Source organism: Neophocaena asiaeorientalis, unplaced genomic scaffold, assembly GCF_003031525.2.
Source record: "Neophocaena asiaeorientalis asiaeorientalis breed wild unplaced genomic scaffold, Neophocaena_asiaeorientalis_V1.1 scaffold171, whole genome shotgun sequence".
Taxonomy (NCBI): domain Eukaryota; kingdom Metazoa; phylum Chordata; class Mammalia; order Artiodactyla; family Phocoenidae; genus Neophocaena; species Neophocaena asiaeorientalis.
Genome location: NW_020174013.1, coordinates 7,310,713 through 7,322,470, shown reverse-complemented (window position 1 = coordinate 7,322,470; position 11,758 = coordinate 7,310,713). Strand labels below are relative to the sequence as shown.

The window sequence follows — 11,758 nt, the reverse complement described above, 5'->3', positions numbered from 1 at the left end:
TCCCCCAAGAACTTGAGCTCTCCCAGTGCTCTGCAGCCCCACCAGTTAGAACAGCCGGGCACTGGTAGGTGCCCAATAAGCATCACTGATTGAATCAGTGGGCACATCACCTGTCCCCCTTTCTGAGGCATGTTGTTTCTGAGATGTATGGTTTGTGTGCATTGGGGGGTTTCTTCCTCACACAAATTATAGGAGATAGAGGTGCCACTTTTTACCTCAGATCTAGGATATTGGGGTTGAGAGCTGAGAAGTCTCAAACCCTGTGTGCCCACATGTTAGCATTTCTGGATTTGCTGCCAGGAGGAAGAGGGCTCTCAAATGTGGGATGAAAGCAGACAACTCAAGCTGAGTACAAGTACAGTGCGAGAGTGGAATCAACAAAAACAAAGCTTCATTTTTAAGATGGGGTCATAGAGCTTTTTAGAGTTTGGGGGGAAAAGGAACACCTCCAATTTTACGAAAAGACAAGACCACCGCACGAACGGTAACTGTGAGGACTATTACATGGAAAGCTGCAAAGTGTTATCCATCCTTTGAATTGGTGTATTAAAATCTTAACCCACCGCTTAAAACATCATTGTTTTAACTGTTAAGCTGCTAACACCACATGCACGGCTGTTCCCGGGCCGCCACCAGAAAATGGGCTGTGCTCCATCTGCCTACCTCCGCCCAGGCTGTCTCAGGCAGACCATGGAATAAAGACAGGATATTGCTCTATCTCCTGGCCACTTTAGGAGAACCAATCATTTTATCAAAAACAAATGACAGATGAGATTTGAATTACCTAGTTTAGACTATTTGCAAATAAGGATGCCTTCTTTCAGGCACGAGCATGGGATGTATTTTCCAAATAAGCACAGATCCACCAGTAAGATGCTTCCTCACTCCTGCATCCTAGCATCCCATTCCCTCGCTCTCTTCCTCGGAGTCTGCTCGGTGCTCCAGATCCATGACTGGACCCAAAGGAGAGTGGCTCAGGGCAGCTGTGCTAAACTCTGCCAAGTGACTAACGTGCATCTCAGTAGAAACCCCTATAGCCCCAGGTCTGTAGTTAACACTTGGATTGGTGTAGCTTTAAATAGCACTGCTGCTAGCTGTTTCATCTGGGATCAAAACAAGAGAGTGGAAGAAAAGAAGAAAACAAATGCAAGATCTACTTCTGTGAGCCTGACCAGGGAGATCAGCTTGACCAAGGGCATGATTGTGTCTTAAATAATCTTTATAGGAACAGAAGCCGTTTAAAAAAATCACCTCAGGAAATATTTGAGTTAATATAGGTAATTATTTTCTGCTTAATTAAAATTTCCCCGTCAGTAGCACAACTTGCAATTGGAGGGCTTAAAATGCCAATTTCAATCCTTTACCTGTTGACCAAGGGCCTGCAAACTACAGCCTCAGGCCAAGTCCAGCATGCTCCCTGTTTTCATAAACAATGTTTCACTGGGACACAGCCACACCACCCATACTTCAGAGTTGTCTGTGGTGCCTTCACACTACGACAGCCAACTTGGGTATTTGCGACAGACTATATGGCCTGCAAAGGAAATATTTACTATCTCACCCTTAATGGGAAAAACTTGCAACCCCTGCCTTTTTTTTTTTAAATTGAAATATAGTTGATTTACAATATTGTGTTAGTTTTTGGTGTACAGCAAAGTGATTCATTTATATATTTTAAGGTTATTTTCCGTTATAGGTTATTACAAGATATTGCATATAGTTTTCTGTGCTATATAGTAAATCCTTGTTGCTTATCTATTTTATGTGTAGTAGTTTGTATCTGCTAATCCCCTACTCCTCATTTATACCCCCTCCCCTTCCCCTTTGGTAACCATAAGTTTTTCTATGTCTGTGAGTCTTTCTGTTTTGTATATAGGTTCATTTGTATTCTTTTTTAGATTCCACATGTAAGTGATATCATGTAATGTTTGTCTTTCTCTGTCTGACTTACTTGGCTTAGTATGATATTCTCTAGGTCCATCTGGGCTGCTGCAAATGTTACCAGAGTGGGACCCCCTTCTGAGGCCCGAGAGTGTGCTCTCGTATAACACTAGGAAGTGAATTGTCAGAGGTGACACACGGACTGACAAAGCAAAAGACTTTATTGAGAAGGGCCGCCTGGGTGAAGAACAGCAGGGTAAGGAAACCCAGGAGAACTGCTCTGCCATGTGACTTGCAGTCTCAGGTTTTATGGTAATGGGGTTAGTTTCTGGGTTGTTTCTAGCCAATCATCTTCCTCGTGCCCATATGTGGTCTGACTCAAGGTCCTTCCTGGTGGCATGTGCATCTCTCAGCCAAGATGGATTGCATTGTGAGGGTTTCTAGGAATTTGGCAGGACATATTATGGACTGGCATCTCCTCCCTCCTGTTCGCCTCTCCTGAATTCTCCTGGTTAGCTTTTGGTGGCAGCACCGAGTTCTTTATCAGGACCTCCTGTTGTGAGACAACTCATAGAGCAGTTATTATTGTGCCTGGCCAAGGTGGGTGGTTTCAGTCAACAGTTTCCTAACACAAATGGCAATATTTCATTCTTTTTTATGGCTGAGTAATATTCTGTTGTGTATACATATACACCACATATTCTTAAACCAGTCGTCTGTTGATGGGCACTTGGGTTATTTCCATGTCTTGACTGTTGTAAATAGTGCTGCTATGAATGTTGGAGTGGATGTATCTTTTCAAATTAGAGTTTTTATCTTTTCTGGGTATATGCCCAGGAGTGGGATTGCTGGATTAAAATAAGCTCTATTTTTAGTTTTTTGAGAAACCTCCATACTGTTTTCCATAGCGGCTGCACCGATTTACATCCCCACCAACAGTGCAGGAGGGTTCCCTTTTTAGCACATCCACTTCAGCATCTATTATTTGTAGACTTTTTGATAATAGCCATTCTGACTGGTGTGAGGTGCTGCCTCATTGTAGTTTTGCTATGAATTTTTCTAAAAATTAGCGACGTTGAGCATATTTTCATGTGCCTGTTGACCAAGGGTCTGAAAACTACAGCCTCAGGCCAAATCCAGCATGCTCCTGTTTTCGTAAATAACGTCCATTATTTACAAAATAAATAACTATTCTGCCCATTTTTTTGATTGGGTTTCTTGTTGTTGTCGTTGAGTTGTATGAGCTGATTGTATATTTGGATATTAACACATTGTCAGTTGCATCATTTGCAAATATTCTCTCCCATTCTGTAGGTTGTCTTTTCATTCTATTGATGGTTTCCTTTGTTGTGCAAAAGATTGGGTCCCATTGGTTTATTTTTCTTTTTATTTCTTTTGCCTTCTAAGAAAATACTGCTATGATTTATGTCCAAGGATGTTTTTCCTATGTTCTCTTCACAACCCCTGTTTGTGGTAATTACACAGAAGCAGATCTCTACCCTTCTAATGCAGGGAGGGCTCACTGAACTGTGTGCACACCTCTAGAACAGTGGTTCTTCTCCTTGGCCTCACGTGCCCTGAGGAGCATTTTTTTAAAAAACAGACCAGTGGAACCAGTCTCTGGGGGTGGGTCCATACTGGCATCTGTTAAAGCTCCAAGGTAGAGAACCACTGCTCTAGGGAAAAAAGAGAGGGAGGCATCTGTTAAAGCTCCAAGGTAGAGAACCACTGCTCTAGGGAAAAAAGAGAGGGAGGGAGGAAGAGAGGGAGAGGCAAAGAAAGAAAGGAAGAAAAGACTAAATGGTTCTAACACTCATGACGTCACATGATGTACCTCAGTGGCTGTCAACCCTCACTTCACTCTGGAATCACTGGAGAGTTAAAGAAAAAACCCAGTCTTCTTCCTCCTTCTCCATTCTCCATCCAGGCCTAAAGCCACTAGCTGACCACACTGTGGTTGGGAGTGGCTGTGGGGTGTGAGTTGGGGTGGGAGAACTGTGGTGGGCCAGAGTAGGATGAGAAGGACACCTCTGCAGACTTAGGGACAACTTGATTTGGGAGTTAGGGCCTTAGGAAGGTGTCCACACAGGGGAAGACATGCAGTGGAGTTGGGAGATTGGTTATGTATTGGAGGTTAATTAAATGAGTGAAAATATTAAGGCTAGTGGAAGCCAGGTTTCTTACAATTGGAGGAGGGAGTTATAATTGCAAAAAGGGACAAAAACTAGACTCAACTCTGTGGTGGTAGATTGGAATTGGATGTATCAATGTGGGGAAAAATATATATATAAAAATTTGGACAGATGTGTCTGTGTGTGTATGTACACACATACATACACATGTATACACATAAACATATATATGCATACATATAGTCCCTAGCTTTGTCCACTGAGAGGGCCTGGGAACAGTAATGCCCTAGTACCAATGAGCATACTTACCACTCAGATCTTGGCTTCTAAATACCATTTTCCACTGAAAAGAACCAGGATTCTTTAGAGAAATGTCTGCTTCCATGACGAGGGGTTGGAAAAGTACATGATGAGGCTGAAACACTTTGTTGTGAAAGTGTTCAGAGAATGATGGGGACCTGTCAAAGGAGGCAGAAGCCAGCTTGAATGGGCTCCCATTGCCACATCAGGGACAATCTGAACATCCAAGTTAATAATGATGGAAAAAGATTACAACCATTGAATAAACCAGGAAACCACAAGTTGATATTGATATAAATTTAAAAATGAATTAATGGAAAATGATGAATAGGCCATTTACACAGTTTCTAAATACCTGCCTACAAATGCTTATTAATTACAAAAGGAGGGGAAGTGGTTGACTGTGGTGAAGCCTGGCAACTACTCCTTTGATCAAGTGATCAAAGTGAACAGCATCAGTTTGGGACAAATCGAAATCATGCGCCACTGATAGGATGTAATGAGAAAAGCACATCTCTTCTGTGATATTCCTGCCAAAGGTGCGTGACCAGAAGTTAATCATGAAAATATATCAGACAAACCAAATCTAGATATATTCTACAAAATCTTCATGTGTCAAGGTCATGGGAGTTAAGGAAAGCTGATGATTATTCTAAACTAAAAGAGAACAAAGAGAATTGATGACTAGATCCAATGCTTGATCCTGATCTGGATCCTTTTGCTATGAAGGACATTGTCAGAACAGTGAGTCTTTTTTTTTTTTTAATACATCTTGATTGGAGTATAATTGCTTCACAATACTGTGTTAGTTTCTGTTGTACAACAAAGTGAATCAGCCGTATGCATACATATATCCCCATATCCCCTCCCCCTTGAGCCTCCCTCTCACCCTCCCTCTCCCACCCCTCTAGGTCATTGCAAAGCACTGAGCTGATGTCCCTGTGCTGTCGCTGCTTCCCACTAGCCATTTTACATTTTGTAGTGTATATATGTCGATGCTATTCTCACTTTGCTCCAGCTTCCCCCTCCCCACCATGTCCTCAACTCTGTTCTCTATGTCTGTGTCTTTATTCCTGCCCTGCCCCTAGGTTCTTCAGAACCATTTTTTTTTTAGATTCCATATATATGTGTTAGCATACGGTATTTGTTTTTCTCTTTCTGACTTACTTCACTCTGTATGACAGACTCTAGGTCCATCCACCTCACTACAAATAACTCCATTTCGTTTCTTTTTATGGCTAATAGTCCATTGTATATATGTGCCACATCTTCTTTATCCATTTGTCTGCCGATGGACACTTAGGTTGCTTCCATGTCCTATCATAAACAGTGTTGCAATGAACCTTGTGGTACATGACTCTTTTTGAATTATGGTTTTCTCGGTATATGCCCAGTAGTGGGATTGCTGGGTCATATGGTAGTTCTATTTTTAGTTTTTTAAGGAACTTCCATACTGTTCTCCATAGCGGCTGTACCAATTTACATTCCCACCAACAGTGCAAAAGGGTTCCCTTTTCTCCACACCCTCTCCAGGTGTTTGTTTGTAGATTTTTTGATGGTGGCCATTCTGACTGGTGTGAGGTGATACCTCACTGTAGTTTTTTTTTTTTTTTTCTGTAGTTTTTTTTTTTTTTTGTGGTACGCGGGCCTCTCACCGTCGCGGCATCTCCCGCTGCGGAACACAGGCTCCGGACGCGCAGGCTCAGCGGCCATGGCTCACGGGCCCAACCGCTCCACGGCACGCGGGATCCTCCCGGACCGGGGCACAAACCTGCGTCCCCTGCATTGGCAGACGGACTCTCAACCACTGCGCCACCAGGGAAGCCCCCCTTACTGTAGTTTTGATTTGCATTTCTCTAATAATTCATGATGTTGAGCGTCGTTCCATGTGCTTCTTGGCCATCTGTATGTCTTCTTTGGTGAGATGTCTATTTAGGTCTTCAGCCCATTTTTTAACTGGGTTGTTTATTTTTTGATATTGAGCTCCATGAGCTGTTTGTATATTTTGGAGATTAATCCTTTGTCTGTTGTTTCATTTGCAAATATTTTCTCCCATTCTGAGGGTTGTCTTTTTGTCTCATTTATGGTTTCCTTTGCTGTGCAAAAGTTTTTACGTTTCATTAGGTCCCATTTGTTTATTTTTGTTTTTATTTTCATTACTCTAGGAGGTGGGTCAAAAAAGATCTTGCTGTGGTTTATGTCAAAGAGTGTTTTTCCTGTGTTTTCCTCTAAGAGTTTTACAGTGTCTGATCTTACATTTAGGTCTTTCATCCATTTGGAGTTTATTTTTGTGTATGCTGTTAGGGAGTGTTCTAATTTCATTCTTTTACATGTAGCTGTCCAGTTTTCCCAGCACTACTTACTGAAGAGGCTGTCTTTTTTCCATTGTATGTTCTTGCCTCCTTTGTCATAAATTAGGTGACTATATATGTGTGCGTTTATCTCTGGGCTTTCTATCCTGAACCATTGATCTATATTTCTGTTTTTGTGCCGGTACTATACTGTCTTGATTACTGTAGCTTTGTAGTATAGTTTGAAGTCAGGGAGCCTGATTCCTCCAGCTCTGTTTTTCTTTTTCAAGATTGCTTTGGCACTGTAACACTGCACATGTGTCACTTTTACATCACCACCATCCAAAGGGCAGACATCATTCAAGACTCACAATAGCCAAAATAGCCAAAGTAAGTGAGTCTTGAATGATGTCTGCCCTTTGGATGGTGGCGATATAAAAGTGACACATGTGCAGTGTTACAGTTTCACCACATGAATATCCCGAGTTTGATGGTTGTATTGTATAAGGGAAGTGTGCTAGCACTGCTCTTCAAGTCTGAATGTATATTCAAATCTCCTGGGGATCTTTTTAAAATGCAGATTCTGATTCAGTGGGTCTCAGTGGGGCCTGAGATTCTGTCAGTCTAACTAGCTCCCAGGCGACACCCATGCTGCTGGCCCAGCGACCGCACTCAAAGTAGCAAGGGCCTAGGAAACCCATGGAGAGCATTCACTCTTTGCCTCTTAAACATCCACCTTCCCCCTTCTTTTGGTTCCAGACTCTGGTTTTCCTTTGGGGATCATTCCCTGCCTGCTTTCTGTGCACCTGTTTTGGGTCAGCTTGTCCTCAAGGCTCAGGCATGAAGCATGTGACCTGGGCCTGCTCCATCCCATACTGAGCCACCGTGGAAGGTTCCAGGTTGGTTCTGAGACTCAGCCAGGGCCAGTGAGATGCAACTGTAAGAGTCCTGGCTGAGCTGGCACAGTGTCTATAAACCTCTTCATCTTCTGGAGCCTTCCTTGGCTTCCAAGCCTCACAGTGGCTCAGACTTGCCTTCTGCCCACTAACTCCTAAAGGCCTCGAAGGCCTTTCTGACCCCACATGACTCCACCACATAGTAGCCCTGTGACCTTACTTAGCAAACAGTTACTCTGTGCCTCTCTTTCTTCATCTATAAAACAGGATACTGTCCACCACAAAGGGTTGTTTTAACAGAGAAATTAATGACGTGATCCAAATAAAGTGTTTTGCCCTGAACCTGGTGTGGAGCAATTGCTCAGTAAATATTTAATCGTTCAGTTTGGCTTTTGGAGCCCATTACCTCACCCAAAAAGACATACCTCGCTGGTATGTTTTAGGTCCTTTTCTGTACTGAGAATGGCTCAACAGAGTTTGAGGACCCTGGAAGATGAAGCCAAATATTCCACTAACTATTATGTTTTTGTTTCCGCATAGCCTAACTACTCGATTCATACCTAATTTGCTCCTGTCTTGTATTAGTTGCCTATGCAAATACATATCAAAAGGAAATAAATTAGCGACACTGTAGGTGTCCCCAAGTATGGTTTTCACATTCCCAGTAAATCGCAAGCTCTGGCCGGGGATCAGAAATATCTTTCGACTGTCTTTATTCTACTGCCATCCTGTGGCCAGCCTGTGTCACTGCAGCACTGTGGACAGGATGTAGCTGAGCTTTGTGTTCTCACGGTCCTCCTTGTGCCTGGGAAGGGTCTCCTTGGGAGGGAGTGCAGTGGAAGGGCCTTCTCGAGTCCCCCACTGGCGGGCAGGAGTCTGGGCATGAATCACCAGTCCTGACTTGACTTCTGTTTGATGAACTTTAAGGACATATACTACAGGACCATGAAGCCACCACTGATGCCTATGATGAAGAGGTAGATGGCGTAGAGAGGGTATGAGCCCAGGCCCATGGCGTTGAGGATCTGGGGACAGAGACATCAGTGAGCTCATTAAGAACATGCTCCGACGGCTGCCATCTCTTTAGCGTCCAAAGCCTTGGCTCCTTACCATGTCTCCCGGGATAGGGATGGTGATGTTGCCAGCTGCCAGGTGGTACGTGTGCCCACCAAACTGGATCTGCATCAGCCCTTCAAAACACCATCGGAGGAAGGACATCTTGGAAATCCACGCGGGCACTGGAGGCGGTGAGAGTCACATTACTCACACAGTCTAATCATCTGCTCCCTGGGAAGTGAGCCTGGAGAGTGGCCATGGTGGCTCTGACCCAAGGACAGCAAGTCCCCTGAGGGAGCAAGGAGGGGTGGGGGTGAGAACAAAAGGGTGAACGGGCAGAGGGGAAGCTCGGGACATGGACTGGGGCAGAGGGACCTAGTGGCTGCAGGATCACCGCACGTTTGACCCATAATAACCCCAGAGAGTAATTTCATCAGGTGTCCAGCATGTGCTCAGCTTCACATAGCTTACGGACTGGGGAGACTCAGCAGCCCCAAGCCAGAGATTACTGAGTCTGTACCCTGACCCTGCGGAGGCATCATGGTTCAGGGAGGAGGAGGAAGGAACGAACCCTGATTGCACAGGACAGGAAAGGCCTGTGGATGGTAGCGGGTGGCGTTCCTATAGAGGAGGGATGCACAGGCTCCATCGTGAGAGCATGGAGTGTCTTGGGGGCTTCAGACGAGCTGGATGAGGCAGCAGCGAATGAGCAGCCCCAGGAACACTCGAGGAAAGCAGTGGCTGGATCTGCACCTTAGGAAGTTCGCGCTGCATGGATGAGGGTTGAGAGGGGACATGGAGGAACCAGGGTCACAGATACCGGCCTATCACAGTGGCCCACAATGGGCTGATAGGGGCCAGGGTGGGGGGGTAAGGCAAGAGGACACTTCAGAAAGACACAGGAGGCAGAAGTGACTTGGCTCACTGGTGGCGTGGAGGGTGAGGGAGAGTCAAGGGTGGGCCCTGGGTGTCAGCCGGGCTGCATGAGAAGGTGCCATCTGCACCACGCCCCACTCCCCCTGTGTAGAGCCACTCCCTTGGCATCTGCTCCCAGAAGTTGGACCTAAGGGTTGAGCTCTCATCTCCAGGGGAAAGCAGGCCAATCCAGCCACGGAAGGCCTCAAAAAGCTTGACCAGGTGAGGAGAGCGGGCCTCACCTGTCCACAGGTTGTCCAAGCTTATCATGAAGCCCCCAGTGAGGTAGAAGGAGTTGTAGAGAGCGTTGCCGAAGAAGGAGGACATGTGGAAGGTGGGGAACAGGGCGGCGGTGACCAGGGCCATGGTTCTGCAGCAGAAGACCACCAGCCACACCAGCAGGAAGTGCAGCAGGAAGGGCTCGGGGCCCGGGCGCAGGTTGGCCAGCCAGTAGGTAGGCATCCCATAGATGATGATATAGATACAGTGCTCGGGAAGCTCCCCTAGGATCTGCGAAGGACAGACCTTGCAAGGATGTGGAGCCAATGCCTTCATCTGCTACTGTTCTTTAAATGTTCAAAAGCAGCAGCCCCCAGTGACACCAACCTTCCCTCCTGGTGGTTTGATCGGGGTTGCAGCACGGTGGGCGTTGGTGTGTGGGACTCTCAAGCATGAGCTCACTGCTGGCTTCCCCCTGCAGATGTCATGTGCTCCCTCTGGGGCAGTTCAGAGCTCCTAAGACCTGGTTTCAAGTCCCCACCCTGCCTGCCCAGACCTGGTAGCTGTGTGGCCTTGAGACAGCCACATAACCTCTCTGAGCCTCCGCTTCCTTGAAATGAGGACAGTCACACCTGCTTGACCCACTTCCCAGGGACATGGTGAGACTGGAGAGGTGAAGTATGCTAGGTGTTTCCCACCTCTTCTTTGTTAGGTTTCTGATGACCAGAAAAACGTCATTCCTGGTCCATAGTCCTGGCCTTGTAGTAAATGTTTAAACAATATCAAGTCTCTGAAACTCCCCAGAGCAACGTGGCATTTGTAACCACAGATGATGCATGGCCCCACAGTTCAGCAAAACGCTTCCCTGTAACTTCTGTACAACGTGGAGCAGCTTTTTCTGCTCCTCGTCCTACCCAGGGTGGCCACTCACTCTCAGGCCTGACCAGTCACCTTGGCAAAGAAATACGGCTCCGCAGTGTACAGCCCATCTTCTAGTTCATAGTAAAGCAGCGCCCTCTCCGAGTGACCTTAGAAAGGGGAGAAAAGGAGAATGAAAAAGTGAAATTAATTTACAGTGTCTCCGTTTCTGAGTCTCTCTTAGTACAATTAAAAATAGTTTTATTGCCTCAATGTCATGTATTTTTTTTAAAAAACAGGCAATTTTAGATCCTAATTTAGATGTTTGTAATTCTGTGAGTTCTGCATTGCTGTCAGTATAACTCCTGCTAGGACAGGAATGCCTCAGACTCCTTGGTAATTTGTTCTCATTTGCATACTAATACTAATGTTCGAACTTGAAAAACAACCATCATCTTTTATTTCACAGTCACGGTGAAATTATTCAGTAAACCCGTCTTCTCCAGGAGCTCAGAGGAACTCAGGCCGGCCCTGGACCAGCTCATTGCATGGCCGACGCTGCTCCACATGTGGGTCATGGAGAGCAGACCACACTCACATTTGGCAATGACATCCAGGATCACGTTGAAAGGGACGAGAGCTCCGATCATGAACAAGACGGCCACCGTGTCCATGAAGGAGAGCTTGACGGCTCCATGGCCATAGTAGAGGAACCCGATGATCAGGGACATCAAGCAGGCCGCTGCCCCGTGGATGAGGAGGGCTGGCAGGTCTCGGAAGTCGTTGGAAATCTGACGACTTAAAAAACAGAATAAAGATGTGCCAAGGGACAATAGGCACCAGCACTGTGACCTTGGCAATGTCCTTGAATCTCTGTAAGGCTCATTTTTCTCCTCTGTATGATGGGGAGGGCAGCGCCCACCTCACAGTTTCTGTGAGGGATCAAACGAGAAAATCGATGAATGCATCTGTCTCACAGTAGGTACTCAGTCAACGATTATGACTTTTATCACCACTGTATCACCTTGCTATTTTATTTAAAGAGTTATCCTGAGGAAATAACCAATCAAGAGCGTAAAGGTGTATGTACAAGGATGTTTGTCATAGAGTTACTTGTAATAGCAAATGACTGAAGGTAATCTGACCATCAATATGGACTTAATGGGTAAATGAATTATGGCTAGATTTGGAAACCCTGAGGAAGACCTCA

The 11,758-nt window shown here is 45.6% G+C and overlaps 1 protein-coding gene across 1 annotated transcript in view; it reads right to left on the bottom strand.

The window, feature by feature from the left end:
- Window positions 1-7,853: 7,853 nt before the first annotated feature.
- ABCG8 (ATP binding cassette subfamily G member 8) overlaps window positions 7,854-11,758 on the bottom strand; it is an 18,675-nt gene continuing 14,770 nt past the window's right edge. The window contains exons 9-13 of the mRNA XM_024753550.1: window positions 11,147-11,346; window positions 10,642-10,718; window positions 9,714-9,981; window positions 8,611-8,738; window positions 7,854-8,525 (exon numbers count right to left, since the gene is read on the bottom strand). Coding sequence (XP_024609318.1) covers window positions 8,436-8,525; window positions 8,611-8,738; window positions 9,714-9,981; window positions 10,642-10,718; window positions 11,147-11,346 — 763 coding nt within the window. The 3' untranslated portion in view covers window positions 7,854-8,435. The remainder of the gene's footprint in view (window positions 8,526-8,610; window positions 8,739-9,713; window positions 9,982-10,641; window positions 10,719-11,146; window positions 11,347-11,758) is intronic.